Raw genomic sequence first — 15,497 nt, forward strand, 5'->3', positions numbered from 1 at the left:
TTCAGAGTTCCACTCAGATTAAATTTAAATTCAGTGCCCACACAGGAGACTGCATGTTAATTCATTATGACACACAAAGTACAATCATGGTACACACCAAGAATTTGCTGATCCGTAGCCCAAGTTCCTTCAATGGCGCCACCACTTCCTTATCAGACTTTAGCTTATCCCCAGAAGATGCACTGTAACAGAAACATCGCAGTTAACAAGCTTACTAAACTTGATAGTTACAAAAAAAGTTATTTTATCTGTAGCAATGGCTAGGTGTTGTTTATTAAATCCAAATCTTCCAAAACATAAATTATTCTGGCAAATACATTTGCATCTAATATATTCTTTACACTGAACATTGGTGGCTAACTCATAAAATGTATTTATATTGAATAGATATTAAGCAACTAACTTAAAATCAGAACACAGCATAAGAGCTGTACAGAATACTGCATAATGCTGTCCTTCCCAGTAACCTACACTTACATTCTCACTGATCATTTTCACACATTAAATCAATTAACTGTTCCCTCAATGTATTTAGCAAATGTATATTCAATTCCCATTCTGTTATACCTTAAACTATAGGAAAATACAACATAAAAACTAATTATACTATTCAACAATGAATGCAAGCTTCATTATGTTTGGAGCATTTATTCCATTAAGGAAATGTTATCCCAATTATTAACTGAGTTTTCAGTGTTACCTGGGCGGCTTATAATATGAAAGTCCAGTCAGTAACCGGTCACTATGTCGGTCCAATTCAGCTTCAACCTGTGCCTGAAAGAAAACAAATATATAAAACTTTAACCTCTACAATTTATTCACCTTGTATATTTCACCTATTACATATTGCTTTTCCCTTGCAACCGCTCCGTTAACCACCACGACTGCAATTCTATTGGTAGATCGTTTGTGTATCATACCTGTTCTAATTTTCCATTCTATTCAAGTTTCCCCACTAACAACGATCATCTATTTCTAACCTTCTGCTGACAGTGTTTTATAGGTAGAAATCAAGACACTTAACACTCTAGATTGACATAACTTTTGATTTGATTTTCAATATATGTAAACATTTTGTAAAAGAAAACCCAATGGACACCAACAATTTACATGGAAGGCTGTGGTCAAAAATCTGCTAAAATAAGAATGACTAAAAATAGGAAACCACAGACTATATATTATTTTAAATCATTTTAGGCCACTGTCACTAGTGTAGCCCCTCAAAGGATTATTTACACTAATATACCTTACTGTTAAAGTGACTGGAAATTCTGGAGAAATATCAACACTTCATGTATCCTTGTGACATTAATCAACCAACTTCGATTTGGAGCTCAGCATATCAAGTTGAACTTACAGTATCTCTTAGCGCTGATCTTCCCAGTAATATTGTCCAGAGCTCTCGACTACTCCTGTGAACAAGTTAATATTCTTTACCAAAAAAATTATAACATATCATAATATCGAATGAATAAATATGCACAAGATGAAAAACAAAATTAAAACTGTTGCCTAAAGAGATAATCATGTGATTCTTCAAAGGCAGTTTCTAGATTTCTATGTAAAACAGACTCAATAGGTTGGTCGCAGTATGAAAGCAAATAGTAAAAGTTCAATGGCAAAATCCAGAAATATTATTACAATAAAACTCCGATAACCCAGCATGTTTCGAACTTTGCACACTGGTGTTGCACCAGCATATATTAATACCCCAACCCATAATTAATTCAGATTTTTTAAAGTTACGTAATACTATAAAACAGTATTGTGTAACTTAAATAAAAATTATAGAACGTTTCCCAGTTGACAACACAAAACACCAGCGAGTGAGAACGGTGAGCAGCAAACATTACTTGCAAGCCATTGGGACATATAAATGGCCAGATAGCAGATTACGGAAGCTTTACCATATTTGCAGCTCCAGAAACCTTTTTTTTAAAGTAATTAACAGGATATGGCCATCACAGGCAGGATCAGCACTTAATGCTCACTTCTAATTTGTCTTCAAGATGACACTATGGATCTAATGTGGGTAAATGGGATTAGTGTCAACTTCTCCTTGCCAGTATAATAGGAATCTTAAGTATCTGCAGTCATTGCCCTTGAAGATCATGGTCAGGCATTTGGTAGATGCTGCATATAATGGAAATCTGAAACAGAAGCAGGAAATTCTCAGCAGGCCCATGGCATCTGCCAAGAGCCATGATGGTTGAGGTTAACAACCTTTCATTTTAAACTTTTCCCATTTCTGATTAAACAAGTTACAAAGAGCTGGGGCAAAAAAAAATAATAGGAATGCCTATAATAGGAATATCAAACAATAACTGATAGTGATGCAAGTTGAAAAGGATGATTAAAATATTTCTAGAAGAGGTACAAATGATACCCAAAATATAAGGAGGTTAACAAAAAATGCTGAAAATGTTAGATTAGCTGAAACTTGAATTAATCATTGTCCCAAAGGCTGGCTCATGTGCCATGTCAGAAAATGAGGCAATGTTCCTGAAGTTTATGTTCAACTCAGCTTTGTCGACTAAATGGAGTCCAGAGGAGAGCACATCAAAAGCAAATAATGAAATGCTAACTAAAGTGGAAGAACACCTGTGAATTCCTACTTCACCTGGACAGAATTTACGGGTCCAGGAAGAGAGCATGTAAAAAGGCAGGTGCAACATCTTCTGTATTTGCCTGGGAAGGTGCTCAAGAAGAGGAGGGATATTGATGGAGATGAAAGAACAGGTCAAGGTATTGCACAGGAAATAGTCATTGACCGATGTCAAGTAGACTGGGACTCTATTCATTGGAGCGCAGGAGGATGAGGGATGATCTTATAGACATGTATAAGATCGTGAGAGGAATAGATCGGATAGATGCACAGTCTCCTACCTAGACTAGGCGAATCGAGGACCAGAGGACATAGGTTTAAGGTAAAGGGAAAATGATTTAATAGGAATCTGAGGGATAACTTTTTTCACACAAAGGGTTTTTAAATCCACCATCCCTCCCTGCCTGAAGTCCGCCACAATCATCCCACTGCCGAAAAAGTCTGTCATCAGCGGCCTTAACGACTACCGTCCGGTAGCACTCACACCGGTCATCACAAAGTGCTTCGAGAGACTGGTCCTGCAGCACATCAAAGCCAGCCTTCCACCCACCTTCGACCCATACCAGTTTGCCTAGAGCAAATAGGTCTACAGGGGATGCCATCGACACTGCTCTTCACACTGCACTGACCCACCTTGAACACCAGGGGAGCTATGCGAGGATGCTCTTCCTCGACTTCAGCTCTGCCTTTAACACGGTCATCCCGAGCAGACTGGTCACCAAACTTTCTGACCTTGGATTTTCCCAAACCATCTGCCAATGGATCAAGGACTTCCTGACCAACCGCCCCCAGACCGTCAAAATAGGCCCTCACCTCTCCTCCACCATTACACTGAGCACCGGCTCACCACAGGGCTGTGTGTTGAGCCCCATCCTTTACTCCCTCTACACTCACGACTGCGCCCCCACCCATCCCACCAACACCATCATCAAGTTCGCGGATGACACGACTGTGGTTGGACTCATCTCAGGAGGAGATGAGACAGCCTACAGGGATGAAATCCAAAGGCTGGCAGCATGGTGTTCAGTGAACAATCTTGTCCTGAACTCCTCCAAAACAAAGGAACTTATAATTGACTTCAGGAAAATCAGTGTAGAATACGACCCACTCTACATCAATGGGGTCTGTGTGGAAAGGGTACCCGCTTTCAGGTTCCTGGGTATGCACATCGCAGAGGATCTTACCTGGTCTACCAACACCATCACCACAGTGAAGAAGGCACAGCAGAGACTCCACTTCCTGAGGATCCTCAGGAAAACCAACCTGCAGGAGAAGCTCATGATGTCCTTCTATCGCTGCTCCATCGAGAGTGTGCTGGCATACTGTATAACCACATGGTATGCCAGCTGCTCAGAAAAGGACAGGAAGGCCCTTCAGAGGGTCATCACGACGGCCCAGAAGATCATCGGCTGCTCACTGCCCTCCCTGGAGCACCTGTTCAGCCTACGCTGCCTCAGTAGAGCAGGCAAAATAATAAAAGATCCATCCCACCCCGGCCACCGTCTGTTTGTTCATCTGCCCTCTGGTCGACGTTTCAGGTCGATCAAATCCCGAACAAACAGACTTAAGAACAGTTTTTACCCCAGGGCCATACAAAAACTGAACACTACCTTCTGCACTAGGCAACACTGTTAAAAAATCTTTTGTACTTAATATAATGTATTTATTTGTTTTTGAATTTATTGCATATATGTTTTTACGCACCGTCAGGATTGGCTATTTTTTAATTTCGTTGTACTCGTTGCAATGACAATAAATGAATATTATTATTATTATTATTATTAAATGGAACAAGTTGCCAAAGAAGGTAGTTGAGGCAGGGACTATCCCAACATTTAAGAAGCAGTTAGACAGATACATGGATAGAAAAGGTTTGGAGGGATATGGACCAAATGCTGGCAGGTGGGACTAATGTAGCTGGGACATGTTAGCTGGTGTGGGCAAGTTGGGCCGAAGGGCCTGTTTCCACACGATATTACTCTATGGCTCTCTCTATGACAGTGCTGGAAGAGAAGGCGGAAGGAAGATTTGTCTGATAGTATCACAGAGATGTTTGAATCAGAATCCATTGAACCAGAAGCTTGTGGGTAAATAATAAGGAATTAAGAGGGATTCTATTCTTGTTCAAACAAGGAGGCAAAAATTATCAATGGGATAAATTCAGAATCCCCAAAAGAGAAAAAGATAATCACAAATGAGAACAGACTTTGAAAGTAAAGTGGCGTGGAATTATAAAGAGCAGAAGCTTCTCTAAATACATAATAGAGATCCAAGTGTACACAGACCCTTAAAGAATGAGTTGGGGGAAATAGTTACGGGGAAAAAGGAAATAGTAGAGGAGTTCAACTGATATTTTGTATCAGTCTTTACAGGAGACGATATTATGAACCCTATTAACTGAATAGTCTTGGGGGTGGACAAATGCTATCAACATGACGAGAAAATTAGTGTTAGGCAAATTAATAAGACTATCGGCTTACACTTTATCTGACTATGATGGCTTGCATCCTCAGATCCTAAAAGAACCGACAATTCAGATAATGAATGGATTGGTTGTAATCTTGCAAAAATACTTGATTCTGACGCAGAGAACTGGAAAACTATTCAAAAAGGGAGGCAAAACACAGGCAGTCATCTAACATTTATTGGAAAAAAATGAAATTAATTATTTAGGAAACAATAGCAACATATTTGAAAATCAAATAGTGAAAGGTTTGGATAGAGTGGATGTGGAGAATGTTTCCACTAGTGGGAGAGTCTAGGACTAGATGTCATAGCTTCAGAATTAAAGGACGTTCCTTTAGGAAGATGAGGAGAAATTTCTTTAGTCACAGGGTGGTGAACATGTGGAATTCTTTGCCACAGAAGCCTGTGGGGCTAAGTCAATGGATATTTTTTAAGGCAGAGATATCGATTCTTGATTAGTACGGGTGTCAGAGGTTATGGGGGAGAAGGCAGGAGAATGGGGTTAGGAGAGATAGATCAGCCATGTTTGAATGGCGGAGTAGACTTGATGGGTCAAATGGCCTAATTCTGCTCCTATCACTTATGACCTTATAATCAGTGTCGGCATAGCTCCATTAAAGAGGAAATAATTTCCAACAAAATTTGTATTTCTTCGAGAAGTTGAATTTGAACTTCCAGAAGTCAAGGTGCCTTATACTAAGGTAAATCACAACAGCATGTGGTGTCAGATGAAATACAGTACCTTGAATGGTGATGGTATGATGGAGCTTTTTTAGATTGGCAATCAAAATACTGGTGTGTCTCAGGTTATCAAAGGCATAATATGCGACCCAAACAGCTTCCAACTTATAACACCTTAACAAAGGAAAACATTCAAAGTAGAGTGAATGTTTAATTCAGATTTTGGTGTTAATTAATCAGATGGACAGAACAGGATTATCACCACAATTATCACTTAGGATTATCACCACAAAATAATAGAAAATAAAGAGTTGGTGCATATCCAGCATTTGCATGAAGAAACTCCATCTGCATGTTTCCACTAGTGGGAGAGTCTAGAACCAGAGGGCATATGCTCAGAATAAAAGGACATACATTTAGAAAGGAGATGAGGAGGAATTTATTTAGTCAGAAGGTGGTGAATCTGTGGAATTCATTGCCATAGACGGCTCTGGACGCCATGGCATTGGATATTTTTAAGACGGAGATTAATAGATACTTGATTAGCAAGGGTGGCATGGGTTATGGGGAGAAGGCAGGAGAATTGGGTTGAGAGATCGGCCATGATTGAATGACGGAGTAGACGCAATGGGCCAAATGGCCTACTTCTGCTCCTCTGACTTATGAACTTATTAGAATAAAATGATTAGTGAATATTTGTAAAAAAACTCCACTACTTCAGAAGAATGTTCTCATTGGAAACATCATTCAGCCTATCTTCACTGTATATCTTTAAATCAGGAGATATATGGATCATAAATGACCGACCTCCTCCACAGGCACACTCCCACCTGCACCCTCCGCTCTGCTGCTGCCAATCTCCTATCCCCCCACATCCGGACCAAACTCAGATCCTGGGGGGACAGGGCTTTCTCCATCGCTGCTCCCACCCTATGGAACTCACTACCCCAAACCGTTAGAGACTCCTCCACACTCACCACATTCAAAACATCGCTGAAGTCCCACCTGTTCAGTACTGCCTTCAACCACTGAAGGCCACCTCACCTTCTGTCTCCTTTCGCTGTTCGTTTACTTATTTACTTATTTATCTATTTATTCATTTCCCTATGTTCTCTAAATCTCTGTAAAGCGTCTTTGAGTATATGAAAAGCGCTATATAAATAAAATGCATTATTATTATTATTATTATTATAAAGTATTTGAAATGTTGAATTCCAAATCCATCAGAAAATATACAAGAATAAATTGGGTAAATATTGCTCTCATGTGACTGCTAAATGTAGATCACATCTAGTTGTTACATCATAATAGTTTTGTATTAACAGTGCTAGTTTGAATACATGCTGGACATTTTAAAATATTTTTTCACAAGAACAAATACTGTCGCTAAAATGAAACTATCTCCACCCTCTCAAAGGCTATTTTTATTTCCCCTGTAGTTTGAGCCAGCAGTCAGTCTCCCTGATGATAATGTTATGAAAACTCTATTTCACTCATCGGAAATAGAAATTCTTCCACGTGGTCCAAGTGTTGTAAAGAAGGATGACCAAAGCTCAGATATATTGACCATCTCAACATTGCGCGCTGGTTATGTTATTATCACTGACAGTGGGACCAAAATACGGCACTTTACTGGGGAGACCCGAGGGTTTCAGACACATTCTGGGTTCCAGATATCCCCATACATTACTGAGTGACAGGAAGAAAGGATTCTTACCAATTATCTCCCCTTTGTAATAAAAACCCATTAAAACCACTATTCAGAATGTCTTATTAAGAAAGAACATGTATTATCCATATGACCAAATGCTCATCCTGCCGCAATCACCCGCCGGACTCACGCCTCGAGATTTGAAAGTAAACTCGTGTCAGCGCGCTCTCCCATTTACCGACCAAAACCCCTGGAACTGCTCCTTTCCCGCCACACCCGGCTCACCGATAAACCCACGGAAGTTTAATTCTGGTTAAAGCACTCGACCTTGACTCAAATAGGTCTTTCTACTTTATTTTGAATTTTAGGAAAAAGTTTGTCTATTTTTTACCTCACGAACAGTCCCGCTGCCGCCGCCATTACAGAGCCTCCTCACGTGACTCTGACATTGGTCACATGACCCCTAACCGTCTTCATTTCGTGCCGCTAGTGTCACGTGGTCATTCCTTCATCATGGCCGCCACCTGGAAGGTGACCGGTAAGAAGTGATTCCCAGTGAATGTTTTACTTCGGGTGAGGTTATCTTTGTTTATTTTTGCCCTACTGATCGAATTTTAAAATTGGAATTTAATATCGATTCTAATTTACTCCAACCAGCCCTGTCTCGTTTCTGATCATTAAAATTTGAATCACTATAGCGTTCCCGAGAGTGATAATTTTTCTGAAATTTTATGCATCATTATTACCATTATGTAAATTAAAATTGTAGTACAACATTATTGAAAGTCCCTCGATTTTCATTTTTTGATATTTGGACAATTTTCACTGGGCGTGCAGTTCATCTGTTGATCTCTTGTCCATTTCTAATTCAACGCTTATTCTAATTCCAGTCTTGTTTATCTGCATTGAAGTTCCCTTCTTTTCATTTTAAACATCACTCAGTTTGACTTGCTGAATCAGAGAGATACAGGCCTTTAAAGACCATGCTGACCATTAAGCACCCGCTTGTATTAATCCTATACTAATTATATAATATATTTTTATTCCCCCCACATTCTCATCAACTCCCTCCCCTCTCTCAGTTCTGCCATTCAACTACGCACTCGGGGAATTTTACCGTGGCCTTTAAAACATACAACAGTACAGCACAGGAACAGGCCTTTCGGCCCAGAATGTCCATGATGTCAAATTAATCCAATTTCCTCTGCCTGCACATAATGCCAACACCTCCATGCCTTGTATATCCATGTGTCAGTTTAGAAGCCTTTTGAACACCACTATCTGGCCCCACATCCATCCGTGACAGCATATTCTCATCAACGACTTGTACAGCTGCATCATGATGTGCCAACTTTTATGCTCAATACCGTTCTGAATGACGGCAATGTTTATTCTTTTAGATATTTAAAAGGGTTTCTCTATCAGATTATCTTGTTTTGTTTGTAGGAGAGCAAGTTGAATATATTGCTATAAATATAGTAATATTGGTAGTAGAGACATAAACAATAATGTTGGATTGGACAAAGAGCTGAGTTTCTAAATGACATAGGTTATTATTTAGGCAGAGTTTCTAAATGACATAGGTTATTATTTAATTAAATATTAATGAGCACCCCAATCAATGTATATCAGATGTCATATTCCAGCTGTACTTTTCATTCTTTCTCATCACATATATAGTGGGATATTAAAAATGTTTACCAGTTGCCAAATAAACATTACGATTACTTAAATACAAGTGTATGAAGAAAGGACCTGACCCAGAGAAGCTGCCTGACCCGCTGAGTTACTTCAGCACTTTGTGTACTTAATGATGACATATGGATTTTTACTCTCCAAGGGGGACTTTTCAGAGACAATATTATATTAAATGAATTCTGTCTATTCTACTATTAAATAATTTCCTTCATCGCATGAACCAGGAAGAATGCTAAAAATCATTGTTTGGAAACCTCACATTATTTCTATTTAATTCTATTCCTTGAGGAGAAATCATAGGAAATTGTCGTAATGACAGCAGGCTGAACTGAACCGAGTGCACTGCTTATTGCTAGCCATCTATGAATTAAAAAAAATAATTAATGATAAATGGCTGGAAACTTGAAGACTCCAACTATTTATTGAAGTTGGATTAATAATACTGTTACTTACATCCTTTGACTTATGAACTTGTAATCTAAGTGTAACTAATGTAGTCTGCATTATAATCTCTGTTCCAGGTCTGGCATTGGGTTAGATCAATCCTGTTGCAAAATGCGGAAGAAAATCTGATCAGACCGAAAAGATATTTAACAGAATAATCCTTGTCAAATGGATTGGAATATCAAACTTTCATGGATTCTAAGTAATTAAAGCTTTTCTTGGTACTGTGTGTTAGAAGAGAAATCTGCAGTAATGTTGAAAAATCCTGTCTTTGTGGAGTCATTCATTGTTTTCATCATTGTGCTGTCTATCCACGCTGTAATCTGGAACAGATTTTCCTGGTGTACCCTCGCTCTAGCCGTTCAGGCTTATTATGTCCAGCACAAATGGGACCGGCTCCTGAAATCTGGCAATGCAGTCTTTCAGTATCGACCAGCTTTTAGCTGTGGGCTTCTGCCAGCCAGCGTTGTTTTGCCTCTTTTAGGAATCGTGTTAAAGGAGAGATGGGAAATGATTGGCAATGTGCACTTTGAGCGGTTTTGTATGGTGTGTTCTGCTGCAGGAATGACCATTGCTCTATTTGTCTCATTACTGGTTTTAGGGCTCACAAAACCGATTCCAATGAATACCAGCATCGTCTATGGTTTTGCAGCCTGTGCCATAACATACACCTTTAAACACTCTCTCTCCATGTCTGAAGTAATTGAAATTCTGGAGGTGTTATTGATCTTTGTCTACCTCTCTCTCATTGTCCTTTACATCATGCCCAGAAGCTTCACACCAGGAGAAGTGATGTTGTTCTTATCAGGGTTAAGCATAGTGACTAACCAGCTCATCAAACGCTCCTTGACCTTTGGAGATAGCAAATGCGATCCTCTTGCATCATTCCTATTGGTGGCTGTGGTTGGCATGGCTCTTCTGGGACTGATTTTTACTATTTTGTACTGTTTCATGGACTCAGAGACGTGGGTTTCCTCACTGATCTTCCACGTAATGGCGATTATTTTTGGTTTGGGAATTATGGTACCATGGTTCTACCGACTGACCAGGAATGATCTTTTTGTTTGGTTTCTCAAGTTCCTCATCAGTACAAGAACCAGGATCTACCTACTCAGCTGCTGGTTCGCCCTGGCACTTGTTGCTACAGTCATTGTGTTTCAACAGAACCATAAGCAATCATCTACATCCAAAGATTACAAAGCTTCCACTGTTGTAAGGAAAATTTTTCATGCCATTTTAGTGGCAACCTACATCCCTGGCCTCATCTATGATCGTCAGTTGCTCTATATTGCTGCTGTGTTTTGTTTTGCTGCATTTGTGATGTTGGAATACATAAGGCATTTTAGGATCAAACCATTTGGCATGACATTGAGATCAATGCTAACCCTGTTCCTTGATGGCCGTGATAGCGGGCCCTTGATTCTAACACATATTTACCTGCTGCTGGGGTTGACCCTGCCCGTTTGGCTGTTTCCTGGAGTTTTTGTTCCCAAAAGTTCTTTTCCTGGGGAGGTAGGTTTGGCTCCGTATGCTGGAGTCCTGGCTGTTGGGATTGGTGATGCCATGGCCTCTGTTTTTGGAAGCACAATGGGGGAGGTTCAATGGCCTGGAACGAAGAAAACCTTTGAAGGAACAGCGACCTCTGTGTTTGCCCAGATCATTGCTGTTGCTTTGATTCTGATCTTTGATAAAACAGTGAGTCTGAATGGCAGCTACACCTGGATTGTGGGATCCATTACTATTGTCTCTCTTCTGGAAGCGTACACTGATCAAATAGACAATCTTTTTTTGCCTTTGTATCTTTTCATTATGCTGATGGTGTGAAGGGGATTACGGGCAAGACTGACTTTGCAGTTAATGTGTTGTGTTTTCCTGCTCTCAGTGTACCACTGTTCAAATCAGAAGAAATCTAACATTTTGTATCTAGCTGAATTAGCTTATTAATTTATTCAGAAGTGATCCCTTCAAGTTAATAGCTAACTAATATATTCAATGTAAATTATAACAAAACTACAAAAGAGTGCAATAGACTTCTCCAATGATAATTTGTAAACCGGAAGTTTACCAGGTGCATACTGAGCTAACTAGTTTCAATATTTTCACGGCAGTTGGATAAAAACAAATTAGCCAAATTCTCTTTCCACAATAGGTAAATTTTTCAAAGAAAGAAAGATATATTAATGATCAAGACTAAGATAGGTGACTGAAGAATTATGCCTAAAATACCCGAATGACGATTTTGCTTTTCACGTACAGCTAGCTTAACACAGTCCATTTTGCTGAAAGAATTGTTGAGTGGAACTTTGCAGTTTGGTAAAAAATATAAATAAATAAAATGCTCCAACAATCTTTATCCACACCCACTTTCTTAATAATTCTAAGCTTCAATTTGCATGCAAAACAATTGTAACTGTTGTGAAGTTCAGCTGAGCAAGCAGCATCTGAACAATAAAGAATCTTTCCCCTTACTCATGTCCTTCCCAACCATCCACACAATTTCAAATGAAGATGGGAGGGGAGAAATTATGTAGTATGTTTTAAAAAAGCAAATTGCGACTAAAGAGAAACATGTTTGTCATACTGATGGATCTGATGATTTTGCAATATACATGACTGAAAGCCAGACTCTATAGTAAATAGAAAACAGAACTCTAAAAGATATTTAGTGAGACAATGGTAGGAGAAAAATGCTGGAATTTATTATGAAATAATTGCTAAAATGGCTTAGAAAATAGGATTGACAAAAGATTAATGAAAGAAATCATGTTTGACATATCCGGTTTAATTTTTTTAAGGTTGTAAATAGCATAATCAGAAGAGTGAACCATTTGATGCAGTGCATCTGAACATCCTTACAGCCCTCAATATAGTGCTGCACAGGAGACTAATAAACCAAATTAAAGTGCACGGTATGAGAGTAATATACTTGCCAGGACTGAGGATTAGTTAACAAGATAGATAACAAGGGTTGGGATAACAGGTCATTTTCTTGATTTTGGAGAACGTGAGGTGCCATAGGGTTGGTGCTACGACCCCATCTGTATCAAAGGTTTGGATGAGGGTATCAAATATTAAATATCCATGTTCGGTGATGTTCAAAATAGGATGGCAATGTGGTCAGAGAGAATGCAGACAGGCTTTGGGGATGTGGAAAACTTGACTGAGCTCATGGCAGATGGAATATAGCGTGGAAAATGTAAAGCCATCTGCTTTGATTGAAAAGGTGAGGTGTTCTTCAAATGGTGAAAGAAATCATTGAAAAATGTTGTTAAAAGGCACTTTTAACTGTGAGCAACTAGATAGGCATTGGAAAGTTGGCTATGATTGCAGGAGGTTTTGAGTACAAATAGAGATGTACTGTACTAGGGTCGATACAATCTCTGGTCGACACTGCAGTTGTTGGAATCTTGAGCAAAACACAAAGTATAGTTTGAGTAGGGTGTCCATGTTAACTCTGTTATTGCTATTGTTTTCCAAGAGTCCTAATTTAACACACAAGCGATTCCAGTTAGTATTTCAGAACTGTATTTTGTTCCAAATGAGTTATGAGTATTTCACAGAATACAACAAGGATACTTTGTCACATCAATTTGCTGGAATATTGATCAATTCAGGATTTGAAGCCAAGCTAGGAGAGTACGAGGCAAACTAAATATTTCCCACAGTAATTTATTTTCTCTTATTTCAATGATGTACTTTGCTGTGAAATGTTTGTGGTTTAAGAAATTCACTGAACTTTTCTGTATAATTGTGTATGATGGAATGAAATTAGGAAATGGAAGATTACACAGGTCCATAATGCATGTTTGTAAAATAAACCTCAATGAATGCAATTACGTTACTTTGTTAATAATTAAACTGTGAATAAAAAACAAATTCAGAAATAGATTACTGCAAGTCCAAACAAATGTGTTATATTCTCAACAAATCATGCAGCATCTTTGGTGAGAGAAACACGTTTAAGTGTTTCAGGTCATTGACTTTTCACCAGAAACGGGGAAAAGTTAGAAATAACGGAAATTGCAAAAAACAGGACAAAGCCCGTCTATTGGAAGAAACCAATAAGGGCAAATGAACAATAAATGTGCGTGGACGAAGTGCAAATAGGATATGATTCTAAAATACTATAAGGGAGGGAGAATAAAACATGAAAGCTGAAAATAGAAGATACAAAACTAAAATAGCTAATTATGTGTCAGTTGTTGAATTCATGGTGACTCCAAAACTCTAATCTGCTAGGGCAGAAATGGAGAAACTGTCATCCCTTCTGGTCTATTCAGGTGATATCACTTAATTCCTCACCTAATCCCATAGGATTTCTATTTATCTCTCACATCCCAGTACATTTGTTTGCACTCTCAAAACCAATTGCTCCCACTTACCATATGATTACCTCCATGGTTATTCACAGAAAAACTCAGTGATGGGATCCATTCCTCAGGAATCATCAACATGAGGGAGAGAATAGGAAAAGATCATCATAAGCCAAAGTAAAACAGAAGAAATTCCACAACAAATGTATTCCTAATCACCAAGCACAAGGCACCTTCTGCATCGTACTTTCCAGTGCAAGTGATTCATAATTTTAGCATCATCAATCTCGAATTTAAGACATGCCATACAAAGCAATTAATCAGAAGCAAACTTGCTTCATTCACATTCTAGCTGACTTTGAATTCCCGTTTTCAATTACTTTGCTTAATTCACAAAGAAACCTCTTCCTTATTTCCCCAATCTCCTAGAACGTTCATCCTTTCCCACTTCGTGTTCATTGCAGTGATTAGGTAAGGTGGGAGGTTTTTTTCTTGATGGAAAGGTGGCTGAGAGTACAAAATCACTACTGTAATCGCTTTCCTCTTATCCAATCCAAATTGCAGTTCAAAGACTAGGGAACACTTCAATGGTGGTCAATTCATATACAAAGAATAAGAGGGGAAAAAATTCTGTGAGTGAGGTAGACATTACCTTTTCATACTTTCAAAAGGAACTGGATGGACAAGTTGGAAATTAATTTGGACAGCCATGGGGAATGAGTGCAGAAGTGAGACTGAATCTCTGCAAGGAACCAGCATGGACTTAGTGGGTCAAAATATGGTCTCTTCTGCTGAATATGTAGACAAAATGTGTAAGAAGGAACTGCAAATGCTGGTTTAAACCGGAGATGGACACAAAAAGTTGGAGTAACTCAGCAGGGCAGGCAGCATCTCTGGAGATAAGGAATGGGTGACGTTTCAGGTCGAGACCCTTCTTCAGACGGACATCTTCTGAATATGTAAATATTGTATGATGAACCTACATTGACTAAATGCACTGGAAGTATTAAATGGCACAGCTTGCATCATAAACTGCAAAATAATTTATAATATTGACTATTCAGGTGTGCTTAGAAGTACTCCCTCCCTCCAGCTTCCACACAGAGTGAAGCCACTGCCACACAGTAGCTCTCCAAAACATGAACAATTACAATAAAACTTTTCAATACTTGGAGCCAAAGTTCCCAGGCAATTAGGTGGACTGGGAGGTAGTGAAAGTAACTTCAGTATTTTTTTTCATTGAAGGTTAAATGTTACAACCATCTGTGGTTAGACGCAGCAGAATAGATCATTGCGGTTGTTGGAGGTCTGCCAACTCAGCGCCAGGACATTGCTACAGGTGTTCCTCAGGGGAGTGTCCTAGGCCCAACCATTACCAGCTGTTTAATGAATAACCATTCATCAGAAGGTCAGAAACTAGGCTCCCATTCACAAAGATAATGAAACAAACTGCCTGCATGCAACAAGACTTAGCAGGAAACGACTGGGAATACTCAGCACATCAGGCAGCATTTCTGGAAAGATAAACAGAGTGAACACTTCATGTCAAAGTCCCACCATCAAAGCTCCTTCCCAGATCTAAATGAAGAGTCTTCAAAAAAGCACATGAACACTTTTTCTTTCCACATTTTGTATTTTT

General features: G+C 39.0%; 2 protein-coding genes across 5 annotated transcripts in view; one reads left to right on the forward strand and one right to left on the reverse strand.

The window, feature by feature from the left end:
* nup188 (nucleoporin 188) overlaps positions 1–7,827 on the reverse strand; it is a 70,800-nt gene extending 62,973 nt beyond the window's left edge. Inside the window, exons 1-4 of the mRNA XM_078426047.1 lie at positions 7,795–7,827; positions 1,358–1,412; positions 701–774; positions 98–182 (exon numbers count right to left, since the gene is read on the reverse strand). Of these exons, the coding sequence (XP_078282173.1) occupies positions 98–182; positions 701–774; positions 1,358–1,412; positions 7,795–7,823 (243 nt within the window). The 5' untranslated portion in view covers positions 7,824–7,827. The remainder of the gene's footprint in view (positions 1–97; positions 183–700; positions 775–1,357; positions 1,413–7,794) is intronic.
* A 73-nt stretch (positions 7,828–7,900) lies between these two features.
* dolk (dolichol kinase) overlaps positions 7,901–15,497 on the forward strand; it is a 30,188-nt gene continuing 22,591 nt past the window's right edge. The window contains exons 1-2 of one of the 4 annotated variants that reach the window (XM_078426066.1): positions 7,907–7,976; positions 9,623–13,413. In XM_078426066.1, coding sequence (XP_078282192.1) covers positions 9,798–11,369 — 1,572 coding nt within the window. In that variant the 5' untranslated portion in view covers positions 7,907–7,976; positions 9,623–9,797 and the 3' untranslated portion in view covers positions 11,370–13,413. Of the gene's footprint in view, positions 7,977–9,622; positions 13,414–15,497 lie in introns of those variants that run through there. The other 3 variants (XM_078426067.1, XR_013549192.1, XR_013549191.1) reach the window with 3 other exon arrangements.

Source organism: Rhinoraja longicauda, chromosome 31 (genome assembly GCF_053455715.1).
Source record: "Rhinoraja longicauda isolate Sanriku21f chromosome 31, sRhiLon1.1, whole genome shotgun sequence".
NCBI classification, from domain to species: domain Eukaryota; kingdom Metazoa; phylum Chordata; class Chondrichthyes; order Rajiformes; family Arhynchobatidae; genus Rhinoraja; species Rhinoraja longicauda.